At 48.5% G+C, this 16,206-nt stretch overlaps 2 protein-coding genes across 3 annotated transcripts in view; one reads left to right on the top strand and one right to left on the bottom strand.

The window, feature by feature from the left end:
• LOC142303506 (uncharacterized) overlaps positions 1–6,677 on the bottom strand; it is a 46,734-nt gene extending 40,057 nt beyond the window's left edge. The window contains exon 1 of the mRNA XM_075344908.1: positions 6,275–6,677. Within this exon, the coding sequence (XP_075201023.1) occupies positions 6,275–6,434 (160 nt within the window). The 5' untranslated portion in view covers positions 6,435–6,677. The remainder of the gene's footprint in view (positions 1–6,274) is intronic.
• An 11-nt stretch (positions 6,678–6,688) lies between these two features.
• CAPS2 (calcyphosine 2) overlaps positions 6,689–16,206 on the top strand; it is a 201,512-nt gene continuing 191,994 nt past the window's right edge. For both annotated transcript variants that reach the window (XM_075344907.1, XM_075344906.1), the window contains exons 1-2: positions 6,689–6,837; positions 9,145–9,230. In XM_075344907.1, the coding sequence (XP_075201022.1) occupies positions 6,732–6,837; positions 9,145–9,230 (192 nt within the window). In that variant the 5' untranslated portion in view covers positions 6,689–6,731. The remainder of the gene's footprint in view (positions 6,838–9,144; positions 9,231–16,206) is intronic.

Raw genomic sequence — 16,206 nt, 5'->3', positions numbered from 1 at the left:
CAACTGTATTATGAAGTTGTTTTTCACTGGTGTCTAGACCGCTTAGTTCCCCTGAATGGAATTTTAAAGCACCAATCCAGCGGGGTTTTTTTTCATTTCAGTGCTGGAGTGGTTCCACTAACATAAGGACCCTGAGCCTAGTATTATACTTACCACCTACAGTCTATATCTCTTCCCAGCATTGCTCCGCTCCCGATCCGCCATCTTGTAACCTCAACTTCTGATTGACTGAATGTCAGAGTGTAACGCCCACAAGCTCTCAGTATAAGTCTATGAGGACCTCGTTCTTGCGCTCAGAGTCATAGACTAACATTAACTTGTGACTTCCAGATCGCCCAGCAAACATTGGAGCGATCCAGCAGGTAACAAGATGGCGGCTTGTAAGTATGAGACTAAGTGCAGGGAACTTAGATTAGTGGCAACACTCCAGCAGTAAAATAAAAAACAAAATCAGGAGTGGTGCTTTCAATGGTTTGTCCACTACTCGGGCGACCCCCGTCTTAATATACAGTGGAACCTCGGTTTACGAGTAACTTGGTGTGCGAGTATTTCGGTATACGAGCAAAGCTTGCTGTAAATTTGTAACTCCGCTTACGAGCAAATACTCACCGCACAAACTTCTGGTTCTATACTTTCACCCGCGCTCTGACCCGCTCTTGCAGTCCGCACAAACATGCACATATTATGCTCACCTTACCTTCCGTTCCATCGCCGGTCTCATTGTTCTTGTAGTTCGCCGGTACAGGATGTGTATCAGGTAACCATCGCGATGATGGAGGAACTTCCGTTGTCAGCCGCTTCTCAAAATGCAGTGCGCTTGTGACGGGGTGTACATCAGAGCAAAGAGAGACAACAGGCCGAGGATGATCCAACAGGTTTATTAACAGGAATGCAAGAACAGCACACGATAAGTCCACGTAAAACAGATTCGGGGGCCCTTCCCGACAATCCTCGGACCGGATTACAAAGCAATCGTCCTTACAGTAGTCCAAAGAGTTCCACACAATCCCACGGGCCGCCACACAGGCCTAGCTCCGTCCGTGTCCACAGCCACACAGGCTGGAGCTCCTGCTCCCTTCAAGTTTCAGCTCACTCTGCCTGAATCTCCCAGGTAAGCAGAGTTTACACTAGTTGGACTCTAGGCCCACCTCCCCCTACTCCCAGGGATGGAAGTGCCTCAAGAGGATATAACCTTGCATTTTAGGGGGGTGATTACCTACAACAATAGAAATGTACACAGAAGTAGTTCAAATAAGACAATGAACCCAGCTTGAAATAGGAATCTGTACAGCATATACAGTGAGAGGGTAAATTACATCTTCACAATCCCTCCCCCTCCCAACTTGTGTACGTACTAGGGACCTCTACAGGTCACTGGTTAAGTACACACAGGCAGAGCGTTACTTACATGTGGCTTCATGCAGCCACGAATTGGCATCGTAGCTCTCCCACATCATTGCCCAGGAGAACAGCTGCAGGCAGACCACCCATCACCCCAACCACACATCGCCTGACCCCAAAACCAAAGCTCAGATCCACAGTGGCTGTGGGAATAGTCCTCCATTGTCCACCAGCCAGTTCAATGACAATCGCAGGTCCTCTATGGATTGCCTCAGGCCGAACCACTCGGGGATCAGCCAGTGTGAGGAAAGCACCCGAGTCACAAAATCCAACAAGTCTCTGTCCATCCAGCACAACCTCCTGCAAGTGCTTACCTCGATGAGCAGAAGTCGTCATAACTGCAGGTCGCACCCCGTAAACTCCTGGTGGTGCAACATGGGCTGAGTCACTAGGCCAGTCCTCACATAGCGGTGCCACATCTTCCTCCATGGCGCTGGGCTGTAAATAATTAACAATCCGATTGGGCGCAGGATCAGTCCTCATTTGAACAGCTGGGCAGGAGACTTGCCGATGCCCTGGCTGTCCACATTGATAGCATCTGAGCTGGGTCTCCCTCCATCCAAGGCGTCCTCTTGGGTAAGGGGTAGGGGAACTTGGAGGCCGGCTCCCACCTGAAGGTGCTGTAGGGGTTTGAGGATGATTCCTCCATGGCCTGGCTGGGCATGAGGCCTGCAAATGCCCGGGATGCCTACAAACATAACACCTGCGCTCTGTTACTTCCTCTCCCCGGCGTATTCCAGAAAGTGCAGTAGAAGCAGCTGGAGGCACATTAACACGGGTATCAACATGTGGTGGCTTAGAGGAACGGGGAACAATGGGGACAGAATAACTGGGGGCATCCGGTGTTGTGGAGCTGTTAGGCGTCTCTCCATCCTCCAACAGAACCCTCCACTGAGGCTTGATGGTGAGCACCTCATCAGCTAGAGCAGCAGCTTCCTCCACTGTCGCTGGTTTTCTCTCACGCACCCATTCCCGGATCTCAGCGGGGCACTTGAAGTAAAACTGCTCTTTTAGGAGGACCTGGAGGACGGTCTCCAAGGTTAAGGCCTCCTCTGCCTCCAACCAACGATGCCACAGATGTTTGAGTTTGTGGGCATACATCTTGAAGGACACTTCCTCATCACATGCTAGAGTACGGAACTGAGTCCTGTAAGTGTCTGGCGTTACAGCATAATGTTCTAGAATAGTCTGTTTAATATCCGCATACTCACAGTTCCACCGATGGTCCATAGCTCTATAGGCTGCAGCAGCTCCACCCTCTAAGAGCCCAACCAGATGCCGGACGCGCTCCCTTTCTGGGACTTCCATTAATCGACACTGATGCTCAAAGTCCTGGAAGAAGCCCTCAATGTCACCAGCAGCCTCATTAAACTGCTTGAAGTCTTTGCGGGACACTCTGGGAAGTTCCCTCATGATGGGTGCTGGGGTTACAGTCTGTCTGGAACCTCTCGCGGCTTCCACAGCGAGCTGCTTATCCAGCAATGCCATCTCCTCCATCCTGCGCTCCTTCTCTTCAGCTCCACGCATGGCCTCCCTCTTATCTTCTATGGTGGCCTCATCTCCAAGCAGTGCCATCTTTTCCTTGTACCACACAACCCATTGACTTTTTTGGGTATTCACCTCCGGCTCCCGTCTTTGCTCCCCTTGCTGTGGAAATTGTTCCTCGGTGCCATCTTGCAGGCAAGCGTGTTCCAATGCCTCAATTAGTTGCTCCTTAGAGAGTCCTTTGTAGCCGACACCTAATTCACGGGCCTTTGTTTGTAGACTCGCCACAGTCCAGTTCCTGTATCCTGAGGTTCTGGTTTCAGACGTCGATTGGCTGTTGTCCTCCATTTCTTCTGCTCTGATCCCACTGCTGCCACCAGTTTGTGACGGGGTGTACATCAGAGCAAAGAGAGACAACAGGCCGAGGATGATCCAACAGGTTTATTAACAGGAATGCAAGAACAGCACACGATAAGTCCACGTAAAACAGATTCGGGGGCCCTTCCCGACAATCCTCGGACCGGATTACAAAGCAATCGTCCTTACAGTAGTCCAAAGAGTTCCACACAATCCCACGAACCGCCACACAGGCCTAGCTCCGTCCGTGTCCACAGCCACACAGGCTGGAGCTCCTGCTCCCTTCAAGTTTCAGCTCACTCTGCCTGAATCTCCCAGGTAAGCAGAGTTTACACTAGTTGGACTCTAGGCCCACCTCCCCCTACTCCCAGGGATGGAAGTGCCTCAAGAGGATATAACCTTGCATTTTAGGGGGGTGATTACCTACAACAATAGAAATGTACACAGAAGTAGTTCAAATAAGACAATGAACCCAGCTTGAAATAGGAATCTGTACAGCAGATACAGTGAGAGGGTAAATTACATCTTCACAGCGCTGACCAATCAGAGGCAAGCGGCTCCTGCCTTTGACATCAGCGCTCTGCCAGCGGAAGCTCCGGCATCGGTCTCGATGGTTACCTGATATACATCCTGTAGCGGCGAACTACAAGAACTGGGAGTCCTGCGATGGAACGGAAGGTAAGGTGAGTATAATATGTGTGTTTGTGCGAGTGTGGAATGGCACAATAGGGGACCAGGATGGGACATTGAACAAGTTGTGGAACGAATTGTCTGAGCTTGCATTATTTCCTATGGGAAATCTTGCTTTGCTAGACGAGTAACTTGGTTTACAAGCACACTCCCAGAACGGATTGTTCTCCTAAACCAAGGCTCCACTGTACTATATTCCCCAATGTAAAATAAAAATAGCACACTCTCCTCCCGCATTAAAACTGTTTCAGCGATGTTGGTGACAGGTCTCCTGAGGCTAGTGACATTGGTATGCCACATGGGCACTGTGACTAATTGGTGGTATATGATGGGCTGCAACCCTTAAGGGTGCTTTACACGCTGCAACATCACTAGCGATCTCGTTAGCGATGTAACAAGCCAGATCACATATACGATTTGCCGAGATCGCACATGGTACCGGCGCTACAAAGAATGACCTATGTACAAATCTTATCTGCGATCTGGCGTGTCACATCGCTAACGAGATCACTAGCGATGTCGCAGCGTGTAAAGCAGCCTTTATACTTCCTTCAGCAGAATCTACAGTGCTCACGTGGCATAATAATACCCCGCTAGCCGCGGAAAACCAATTTAAAGGATAATCCCTTGTTTTACTCTAAAAATGCATCATGCCAGTTCTCTCCATCATCAGTATAATGACTTTCCAATCTAAGTAGATAAAAGCCATCCTTTTACCGGAATCACTCTGCTCCTGAACAGGAAAAGACACAAATGGGTGCGTGTGCTAATGGCTCACCCCCCCCACATGCGATCAATACATTCACATCTGAGGTGGCGCAGTCTGCAGCGCAAAAGTCCTCTACACGGAACAAACCGAAATCTGCAGCAGAAATGGAGCAGGATTAGAAACCTGAAGGGGCAGTTCTGTAGCTTCATACCTTGAGACTTGTTGCAGAACCAGATTTACTCTCTGACTATACTGTATAGAGACGTTACTTCCCAAAGCCATATATTGCAGAAGGGCAGTATAAGTAATTACCTGCGGTCATGCTTCACAAGAGGGCGGCTTATACAGTAGAGTTACAATTTTGTTTTTGTTGATTTTTTTTTTATAAAGAAAACCAGAAGCCCCAAGAATTATACGGCACCTAAAGCGTACTAGAGTGGTAAATACAGACATGCGAGCTCACTAGGCAGCCAAAACAGATACTTGCTTGGTGGCAGATACAGATATTTGCACTTGCTAGGTGGTTGATACAATTATCCACTCGATAGGTGATCAATACAGATATCCGTGTGCTCAGTAGGCAGCGGATACAGATATTCGGACGCTCACTGGGCGGTGGATTCAGATACCTACGGGCTCACTAAGTGGTGGATACAGCTATCCGCGGGCTCACTAGGCGGTAGATTTATATATCCGCGGGCTCACTAGGCGGTAGATACGGATATCTGCGGGCTCACTAGGCGGTAGATACGGATATCCGGGGGCTCACTAGGCGGTAGATTTATATATCCGCGGGCTCACTAGGCGGTAGATTTATATATCCGCGGGCTCACTAGGCGGTAGATTTATATATCCGCGGGCTCACTATGCGGTAGATTTATATATCCGCGGGCTCACTATGCGGTAGATTTATATATATCCGCGGGCTCACTAGGCGGTAGATTTATATATCCGCGGGCTCACTAGGCGGTAGATTTATATATCTGCGGGCTCACTAGGCGGTAGATTTATATATCCGCGGGCTCACTAGGCGGTAGATTTATATATCCGCGGGCTCACTAGGCGGTAGATTTATATATACGCGGGCTCACTAGGCGGTAGATTTATATATCCGCGGGCTCACTAGGCGGTAGATTTATATATCCGCGGGCTCACTAGGCGGTAGATTTATATATCCGCGGGCTCACTAGGCGGTAGATTTATATATCCGCGGGCTCACTAGGCGGTAGATTTATATATCCGCGGGCTCACTAGGCGGTAGATTTATATATCCGCGGGCTCACTAGGCGGTAGATTTATATATCCGCGGGCTCACTAGGCGGTAGATTTATATATCCGCGGGCTCACTAGGCGGTAGATTTATATATCCACGGGCTCACTAGGCGGTAGATTTATATATCCGCGGGCTCACTAGGCGGTAGATACGGGTTTTAGCGGATACAGATGTCTGTAAGGCAAAATATTAAAGAAAGTCCTGTTTTGTAATGAAGATCTATTTATAATTTTTAAAGAAAGTTTTGGATAATATGAAGCCGTCATATTATGTCCAGATGAGACACAGCAGGGCAGAGAGGAGTGGTCGCACTGGTACTCGTGTACACACACACACACACACACACACACACCGATTACCTTTGCCGGCGGGGCGGCCATGTAAGGGAGGGGGCTTCTTCCCGGGGGGCTCCTTGCCAGGGTCCCTCGCAGTGGCCCCAAACATCCGGGGAAGTAGGACGCAGGCACATAGTGCCAGGGCCACGGCGAGCAGCAGGTGCTGGGAGCTGGAGAGCACCATGATGACTGCCGTGGAGCGGACACCCGCCTGTACGGAGAGCTCCCCGCCCGCGCACTCTCATTGGCTGCCTGCTGTGACGTGTCCCATACCGCTAGATGTATGTACGGTCACCGGGACAGGCGGCGGAGAATGTGACGGAGAAGGGGCAGCACGTGATGCCGGCCTAACCAGGCGTGTCCTGCAGATGACTCTGAAATCCCCGGTACCGGGAGCGACATCACACATACGGCTTGGAAGTGCCGCGATACCACGTGATACACTCGAAGCCAATCAGATTTCTAAACTGTGCGTTCCGCCATGGAACGCAAACACTCCTGTGTCGCATGTCTGGTTTCCGTGGTAACAAGTGTCGCACCTTCTGACTTCCGAGCTGGGCTGTTTCTGTTTCCAGCCGCACAAGAAGGTGAGTCCGTGTGAACAGATCGTGTGCTTTGTACTTGGTGCTGCAGCCAGAACATCGTCCTGTGAGATGTTTGCTAGGTCCAGGATAGTTAGCTCAACTCTGATGACGAGGAATGACAGGTGGCATTATAGACCTCTAATAAGATCCCACCATAGTTCCCTGCTAGTGGGGGTCCGACGGCTGAGCCCCCGCATTCATGAGTAGAATGCTCCCCCCCAGGGCCGCTCGTCAGCCCCATAGTCGTGCACTGTCCCACCACTCTGCAGGTCTCAGCAGTGGAACCCCATACTCAAAGTATGACGTTTGCACAGGTCAGATGGGATGCACCCTTCAGATATCGGTCAGCCCCAGCTGCAGTTTGATGTAAAATAACAAACCGCCCTGTACTCACCATTCCCAGGTCCACTGGCTGGTCTCCACTGTTCTGGCATTAGCTGCGGCACTGAGGTGATATCCACAGCCTGGCAGGCAATCGGTGCGCTCAGCAGCTCCGCAAGTGTAGACGAAACGTGCCCCTCCAGAAACGTCCCCCTCCAGAAATTCTCCCCCTCTAGAAACGTCCCCTCCTCCAGAAATGCTCCCCCTCTAGAAACGTCCCCCCCTCCAGAAATTCTCCCCCTCTAGAAACGTCCCCCTCCAGAAACGTCCCCCCTCCAGAAATGCTCCCCCTCTAGAAACGCCCCCTCCAGAAATGCTCCCCCTCCAGAAACTCCCCCTCCAGAAACACCCGCCCCCTCCCGCAGAACTGCCCCCTCCAGAAATGCCCCGCCCCCTCCAGAAATGTCCCCCTCCAGAAATGCTCCCCCTCCAGAAATGCTCCCCCTCCAGAAATGCTCCCCCTCCAGAAAACGTCCCCTCCAGACATGTCCCCCTCCAGAAACGCTCCCCCCTCTAGAAACGCTCCCCCTCTAGAAACGCCCCCTCCAGAAATGCTCCCCGCTATAGAAACGTCCCCCCTCCAGAAATTGTCCCCCTCTAGAAACGACGCCCCCCCCTCCAGAAATGCTCCCCCTCTAGAAACGCCCCTCCCCCTCCAGAAACGCCCCCTCCAGAAACGCCCCTCCTCCAGAAACGCCCCTCCAGACATGCTCCCCCTCCAGAACCGGCCCCCCTCTAGAAACGCGCCCTCCAGAACGGCCCCCCTCCAGAAACACCCCCTCCAGAAAGGCCCCCCCCTCCAGAATACCCCCCCCTTCCGAAAGGCCCCCTCCAGAAATTCTCCCCCTCTAGAACCGCCCCCCCTCCAGAAACACCCCCTCCTCCAGAAACGCCCCTCCAGACATGCTCCCCCTCCAGAACCGTCCCCCCTCCAGAAACGCTCCCCCCTCTAGAAACGCGCCACCCCTCTAGAAACGCGCCACCCTCTAGAAACGTGCCCTCCAGAACTGCCCCCCTCCAGAAACACCCCTCCAGAAAGGCCCCCCCTCCAGAAAGGTCCCCCCCTTCAGAAAGGCCCCCCCCTTCAGAAATGCTCCCTCTCCAGAAATTATTCCCCCTCCAGAAAGGCCCCCCCCCTCCAGATATGCTCCACCTCTAGAAATGCTCCACCTCCAGAAACGCCCCCCTCCAGAAATGCTCCCCCTCTAGAAACGCCCCCTCCAGAAATGCTCCCCCTCTAGAAACGCCCCCTCCAGAAATGCTCCCCCTCTAGAAACGCCCCCTCCAGAAATGCTCCCCCTCTAGAAACGCCCCCTCCAGAAATGTGCCCCCCCCCCCTCCAGAAACGCTCCCCCTCCAGAAACGCTCCCCCTCCAGAAACGCTCTCCCTCCAGAAATGCTGAGCTCACAGATTGACCGCCACACTGTTCACCTGATGTCAGCACCCCACCAGTGCCAGGCAGTGAGAGCAGTGGTGGAGAATCGCCTTGGGAAGATGACTACAGAACCTTGTATGAAGGAGAACAACCCCTTTAACTCCTTCCCAACACGACTAAGATTTGTTTTTTTTTTTCCCTTACAAAAGTCATAACTTTTTTATTTCAGGGAAAAAAAATGAACTTCTACCATTGTTTTTTTTAATTGTGCGGTAAAATGACCTGACAACATGGCCTCTCAGGTCGGCATGATCACTTCATACCAAACCTGTATCGTATGTATACAGTATATTGGTGTTTAAAAAAAATAGTGTTGTATCGCCATTTTCTGAGACTCCTTTTTTCGGTTCCGATAATTGAGCAGTGTGGGGTCTTGCTTTTTCTGTGTGGTGGGTTGTAGCTGCTTGGCTGGCACAGGTTGCACTGGCACTTTTCTGCTATTATTCCATAGGTGGGCATGTACGTCTCTGATATTGTTTTTCCTTTATTTCAGCTTTCAATATGGATTTGGAAATAAAAGGAGTCGCTGCCAGTCCTCGAGGTCACAGTCATGTCTCAGCAAACACTGCTATGGCCAAGGTGAATGCTTCTGATCTCCGTGCCTATTGTCAGCCAAATTCAGTGGCATTGTATCCCAGAACACGACATGCAAAGCTCATGTGTGGCATTATGGGTCAGAAATGATCGGTGTTTGTTTAGTCCATAAGTAATGCAAATAGCAGCTACAGTTCTATCAGCTTCATATAAAGATGGGATCATTGTCCGGGCAGGGTCATGATCTCTGTTTTTCTTATGAGCTGTTCTCTTCCTATGAGATGGGCACCATGTGCGCTTCTTTATGAACCAATAATTTTTTATTGAAGTTTTAAACAACAATAAAATACCATTTTGAAAACAATCAGTACATAGCAATGGTATTTAATGTAGAAAATCAAAGGAAAAAAAAAAAGAAAACAATTATGGAGTGCATAAATTTAACCCTTTAGTGACGGAGCTAATTTTCACCTTAATGACCAGACCAAATTTTGCAATTCTGACCAGTGTCACTTCATGAGGTTATAACTCTAGAACGCTTCAACGGATCCCAGTGATTCTGAGATTGTTTTTTCGTCACATATTGGACTTCATGTTAGTACCAAATTTAGGACAATATTTTTTGTGTTTATTTATGAAAAAAATTGAATATTGGCAAAAATTTTGAAAATTTAGCAATTTTCAACTTTTGAATTTTTATACCGTTAAACCAGAGATTTCTGTGACACAAAATAGTTAATAAATAACATTTCCCACTTGTCTACTTTACATCAGCACAATTTTGGAAACAACATTTTTTTTTGTTAGGAAGTTAGAGGGGTTCAAAGTTTATCAGCAATTTCTCATTTTTACATCAAAATTTACAAAACCAGTTTTTTAGGGACCACATCACATTTGAAGTGACTTCAATAGGCCTAGATGACAGAAAATACCCAAAAGTGACACCATTCTAAAAACTACACCCCCCAAAGTACTCAAAACCACATTCAAGAAGTTTATTAACCCTTCAGGTGCTTCACATGAACAAAAGCAATGTGGAATGAAAAAAAGCAAAAATTAAATTTTACCTAAAAATGTTGCTCTAACCCAAATTTATTCACTTTTAGAAGAAATAACACAACAAAATGGACCTCAAAACTTGTTCCCCACTTTCTTATGAGCGCGCCGATACCCCACATGTGGTCAGAAACCTCTGTTTGGACAAATGGGAGGGCTCGGGACAGAAGGAGCAATATTTGAATTTTGGAAAGCAAATTTGGCTGAAATAGATTGCGGGCACCATGTTGCATTTACAGGTCCGCTAAGGTACCTAAACAGAAGAAATCCCTCACAAGTGACACCATTTTGGAAACTAGACCCCTCAAGGCTTCTATCTAGGGGTATAGTGAGCATTTTAGATCCACAGGTACTTCACAGATTTTGTTAACGTTACGTTGTCATATTGAAAATTTTAATAATTTTCTCAAAAATGTTGCTTTAGCATCAATTTTCTCACTTTTTCAAGAGGTAATTCCAAAAATTTGACCTCAAGGTTTGTTAACCACTTTTTTATGAGCGCGGTGATACCTCACATGTGGTCTGAAACCTTTGTTTGGACAAATGGGAGGGCTTGGAACGAAAGGAGCAATATTTAAATTTTAGAAAGGAAATTTGGCTGAAAAAGATTGCGGGCACCATGTCGCATTTGGAGGTCCCCTAAGGTACCTAAACAGCAGAAACCCCGCACAAGTGGCCCCATTTTGGAAACTAGGCCCCTCAAGGAATTTATCTAGATGTTTGGTGAGTACCCTGAACCCTCAGGTGCTTCACAGAATTTTATAACGTTGAGCCATGAAAAAAAAAAAATACAATTTTACCACAAAATTGTTATTTCAACCAGGTAGCTTTTTTTTTTTACAAGAGTAAAAGGAAAAAATTCAGCATAACATTTATTGTGCAATTTCTCCTGAGTTTGGCGATACCTTATATGTGGTGGAAATCAACTGTTTGGGCGCATGGCAGGGCTCGGAAGGGAAGGAGTGCCATTTGACTGCAAAATTGGCTGGAATCAATAGCGGACGCCAGGTTGCATTTGGAGAGCCCCTGAGGTGCCTAAACAGTGGCGGTCCCCCACAAGTGACTTCATTCTGGAAACAAGACACCTCAAGGCTTTTATCAAGGTGTATAGTGAGCAGTTTGAATCCACGAGTACTTCACAGAATTTGATAAGCTTAGGTTGCCATATTGAAAATTTTCATTTTTTTCACAAAACTGTTGCTTTAGCATCAAATTTCTCACTTTTTCAAGAGACAACAACAAACCGTGGACCCCACAGGTTGTTATCCAATGTCTTATGAGCACAGGGATACCCCACATGTGGCCAAAAACCTCTGTTTGGATAAATGGGAGGGCTTGGAATGGAAGGAGCACCATTTGAATTCTGGAAAAGTTGAAATAAATTGCGCGCACCATGTCACATTAGCAGGGCCCCTTGGGTACCTATACATCAGAAAACCCCCACAAGTGACCCCATTTTGGAAACTGGATTTTATTCAGGAGTATAGTAAGCATTTTGAATCCACAGGTAATTCACAAAAATGTTGCTGTAGCAACAAATGTCTCACTGTTAGGCTCTGTGGCCATGATCCAGCGACACGGCATCTAGTACACAGTGTCAGCCTTCCTGCAGAGATGTGAGTGTTGTCCACGGGAGAACGCAGCTGCCCAAGCCCACGATTTGGGTTCAGGCCGCTGTGGAGCTCTATGCTACCTGCAGAGAACACTCATCTCCGCAGCATAAATTGACATGCTGAGGCTCGGGAAGCTGCGCCACAGGTCGGTTTATGCTGCGGAGAAAAGAAGCACATTGGGCATGGGATTTCTAAAAATCCTTCCACTGTGCTTCTACTGCACGACGCAGCATTATGGACACAGGGAAAACACTCTGCGCCCAAAACGCTGCAAACCCTGATTGTGGGCACACAGCGTAAAATGCTACAATGGATGAATGGATAGATGTCAAACAAATATAACGTCCCATTCCCCTGCATATTCTAAGCTGGCGCCCTTTAGTGCCTTTCATGTGGCACTAAAGGGTGCCTAGCCTTGTATTTAGCCCCCCAAAAAATTAATAATTAAAATAAACGACGTGGGGTCCCCCCTATTTTTGATAGCCAGCTAGGGTAAAGCAGACAGCTGTAGCCTGCAAACCACAGCTGACAGCTTCACCTTGGCTGGTGATCAATTTGGAGGGCTCCCCAGGCGTTTTTTAAAAAAAAAAAAAACGTGGGGTCCCCCCCAAATTAGATCACCAGCCAAGGTGAAGCGGACAGCTGGGGTCTGGTATTCTCAGGGTGGGAAGAGCCATGGTTATTGGACTCTTCCCAGCCTAGAAATAGCAGGCCGCAGCCGCCCCAGAAGTGGCGCATCCATTAGATGCGCCAATCCTGGCGCTTCGCCCCAGCTCATCCCGCGCCCTGGTGCGGTGGCAGACGGGGTAATATATGGGGTTGATACCAGCTGTAATGTCACCTGGCATCAAGCCCTGGGGTTAGTGATGTCACGGCATCTGAACAGATACCCGACATCACTAACCCAGTCAGTAATAGAAAAAAAAAAGACAAAAAAAAAATTTATTTGAAAAAACACTCCCCGAAACATTCCTCTTTTACCAATTTATTGAAAATAAAGAAATTCCGGTCGCTGTAATCCATTTTGGAGGTCCCGCGCCGACTCTGGATCTTCTAGAATATGGGGGGCACGTTCAGGGAACGTATCCCCCATTTTCTGGAAGAGCAAGCTCTCCATGAGCAGTGTGGGTGCAGTAATCTGAGAATACTGCACTCACACTGCCCCGGTCCAACCTAGGGCAGAGTGACCTGCAGTAACCTCATTCCAGAATATGAGGGGCACGCTCACAGAACGTACCCCCCATTTTCTGGAACAGCAGCCTCTCCATGTGAGGAGTGTGGCTGCAGATCACTGCACTCACCCTCCCCCGGTCCACAGTGGAGCCTGTGCATCAGCGACGTCAGCAGGATCCCTGCTTGCAGGGATCCAGCTGACAGCCGCTGTCTGCGCATGCGCCGCCAGCATTGAAGAAGGAGGCGGCGATCGCGGGCCCGGAGCGGCAGACAGGTAACGTATAACCGGGGGCTTGGGGGGGGGGGGTGACCTAGTGGGACCTGGGGACACCTTTCTGCCGCATGTGACGTGTCACATGCGGCAGAAAGAGCAGAATGAAGGCGGCCGCGCGCTGTGCGCCGCCATCTTCCACGCTCCGGAGGGGGGAGGGGGGTGGTGGCTCTGGAGAACCGGAGGGGGCTCCGGTGACCAGAGGGCTCCGGTGGACCGGAGGAGGGGTCAGGGGGAGGACATTTCCCTCCGATCTGAAATGTTTGATCATTTCAGATCGGAGGGAAATGACTGCAGAGCCGGCGCCGGCTGCAGTTTTCTGTGCGCTTCGGCGCCATTTTGGATGTCCGGTGGGGGTAGGGGTGGGGGTGGGGGGACTCTCCGGTACCGGGGGCTTTGGGGGCACTAGGGGGTTAGATTTCTTTCTCATCTGACATGTTTGATCATGTCAGATGAAAAAGAAATCAGTTTTACCGGCCATTTCTTTTTTTTTCATGTGTTCGTCGGTATACGGTGTATACCGCCGATCACATGATCGGGGTCCAAAAAAAACACCCCGATTTATAATCTGGGGGGTCTCAGCTACCCCCGGTAGCTGAAACCCCCGAGATTTTCGGTCGCTGGGGGGCGCTACAGGGTTTTTTCGGGCCGCCGCTTTAAAGCGGCGGAACAGAATAAGTACCCTGTTTTGCCGCCGCTTTAAGTCGTACGGCCGTCGTTATGAGGTTAAATGTACACTAAAGAACTACTCTCTATATAGTTGTCATGATTGACTCCTGGCTCAGCTGGAGCTGAGCCTTTTTTTAGTTTCACTTCTGATGCAAGTCACGTTAGGGGTTAATCCTTTCTGCCTCGTTCTGGAGGTCAGGCTGCTTTATTAGGGCACTGTTTCTCTTGGACTTCGCCAGTGATACTTCTGGCTCTGCTGTGTTCTGCTCTTGAGTGACCTGTTGTCTGCCCTGCCCCCTCCTGACTCCGTGTTCACCTGACCTGTTAACCTCCTCTGTTGTCTGTTTCCATCAGTGTCTCTCCCGCTGTCTCCCTGTTCGTTCCTTATCTGTTTACCTTTATTCTGTCTTGTCTTCCCACTCCCCCTCGCTTCTAGGCTCTGATTTCCCGGCTACTGACTATTTGCTTCCCTCTGACTACGTTTAGACTTTGCCCTTGTGTACTTACAAGACCTCATGTTGTGACACGGCTTTCTGACGATTCTACTGCCATCTGGTGGGCTTGACTAGTATTACCTCTGCTAGGGAATTCCCTGCTCATACGTTTCCTCCACTTCTACGCCCCCTAGTGGTTTACCAGCTAACTACCTTCTCAGATAGTTTCAGGAATCCTCTCAGTCCCACATTACTGCGCTGTACTGCTATTGTACATCTTAGAGTACAGCGTGAAAATAGTAGTATCAGAAAACTATGTATTGTGGAGACACGGGGCTCAGTGGGTGCTCTCGTCCTCTGGCCCAGCCGCCTTTAGAAAGACAGCATGGCCCAGGGCTCAACCCAACTGAACGCCGACCTTAACCGTGGGCGGAACACTACTCAGACAACACAGGGTGAGAGAATCACAATATTAAGACTTTATTGGATCCCCAAACAATTAATGGCACATAGCACATAACCAGCAAAACACACAAATGTAACAGGCAACAGAGTCTCACCCTTCCGCTGGCTCAACAGGGATTACATTGATCGTGCATCGGGGTTTCCAGGGCCAGCTACTCCGAGAAAAGAATAGTGGCAAGCGTAGGAAGCTTACCGAGCACAGCAAAGTCTGTAGCCAGGTGACCAAATTGTCACAACCTGGGTTTTTTCCTTAAGTAGTCTCTGGTATAATGATATGATATAATCCTGGCAGCCGGAGTCGAAATCCCTAGACTTTAGTTATGGTCTCCAATCGGAATCGGAGCCCCTAGATTGAAGCCATGTAGCCAAGTGATCCTTTAGTCGGAGCCAAAGTCCCTAGACCGAGTCCACCTAGGCATCCTGGTTCTGATCCCCTAGCCAGCTCCTAAGAGCTTAGACTGGATCATGCAACATCCATCAACCTTGGTGACTCCAAGAAGTCTCCTTTCATAGCCTGCTCCTTCCTTCCCTTTGGATATACTGTGCCCTTATCGGATTGGTTGTACAAGGTTGCTTCTCTTATTGGATGAATTTCAAGCTGCATGGATAATGTTCATTTAAATGATGTGGACAGAAAGACTGAGGATATTTACATGTAGTCTGCAATCCACAAACTGACAATGGCCACTGAGGTAATTTACATTAGATTAACAATACACAACTACATTACAATGAATGCTCAGAAGGGTCTGGCAGAAACAATAGTTTAGCAAGCATGAGTTAACACACAGAAGAACAATACGTCTGGCTAAAAAAGAAATTTAACCCACGACACACATTGAAAAAGTCTGTGTCGTCACATATATAACATAGCAGTAATACTTCATGTCAAGAACAAAAGATACACAATGCGTAACACTAGACCTACACTAATCCCTAATGATCTAAAAAGGGATTTATGTTAACAGTCCAAGGTTCCCATTTTTAATAGTACTTTGTCCATTCCTTATTGATCATGGCGTGTCTTTTTTCGTAAGTAATATGTAAAGATATTTTGTCTATTATGTCATGAATAGTAGGAGTTATAGTTGACTTCCAACATCTCAAAAATCAAATTTTTAGTTACTAAGAAAGTATGTATTATGATTTCTCTATAGTTTGGGTTCAAGCTTTCTGTATCTATGGATAACAGAGCCATTTGTGAGGACATCTTGTTCTTGTATTGTGTAATATGATTTATCAATTTAAAAATACTTGTCATATAGCTTTAATTTTTGGACACTGACAAAAAACATGGAAAAAATTGCCTCTCAACCCACAACCTCTCCAACATAATGGTT

The sequence above is a fragment of the Anomaloglossus baeobatrachus genome, chromosome 4 (assembly GCF_048569485.1).
Source record: "Anomaloglossus baeobatrachus isolate aAnoBae1 chromosome 4, aAnoBae1.hap1, whole genome shotgun sequence".
In the NCBI taxonomy this organism is placed as follows: Eukaryota; Metazoa; Chordata; class Amphibia; order Anura; family Aromobatidae; genus Anomaloglossus; species Anomaloglossus baeobatrachus.
The sequence above is the reverse complement of the archived record's forward strand: the minus strand, read 5'-3'. Positions and strand labels throughout refer to the sequence as shown.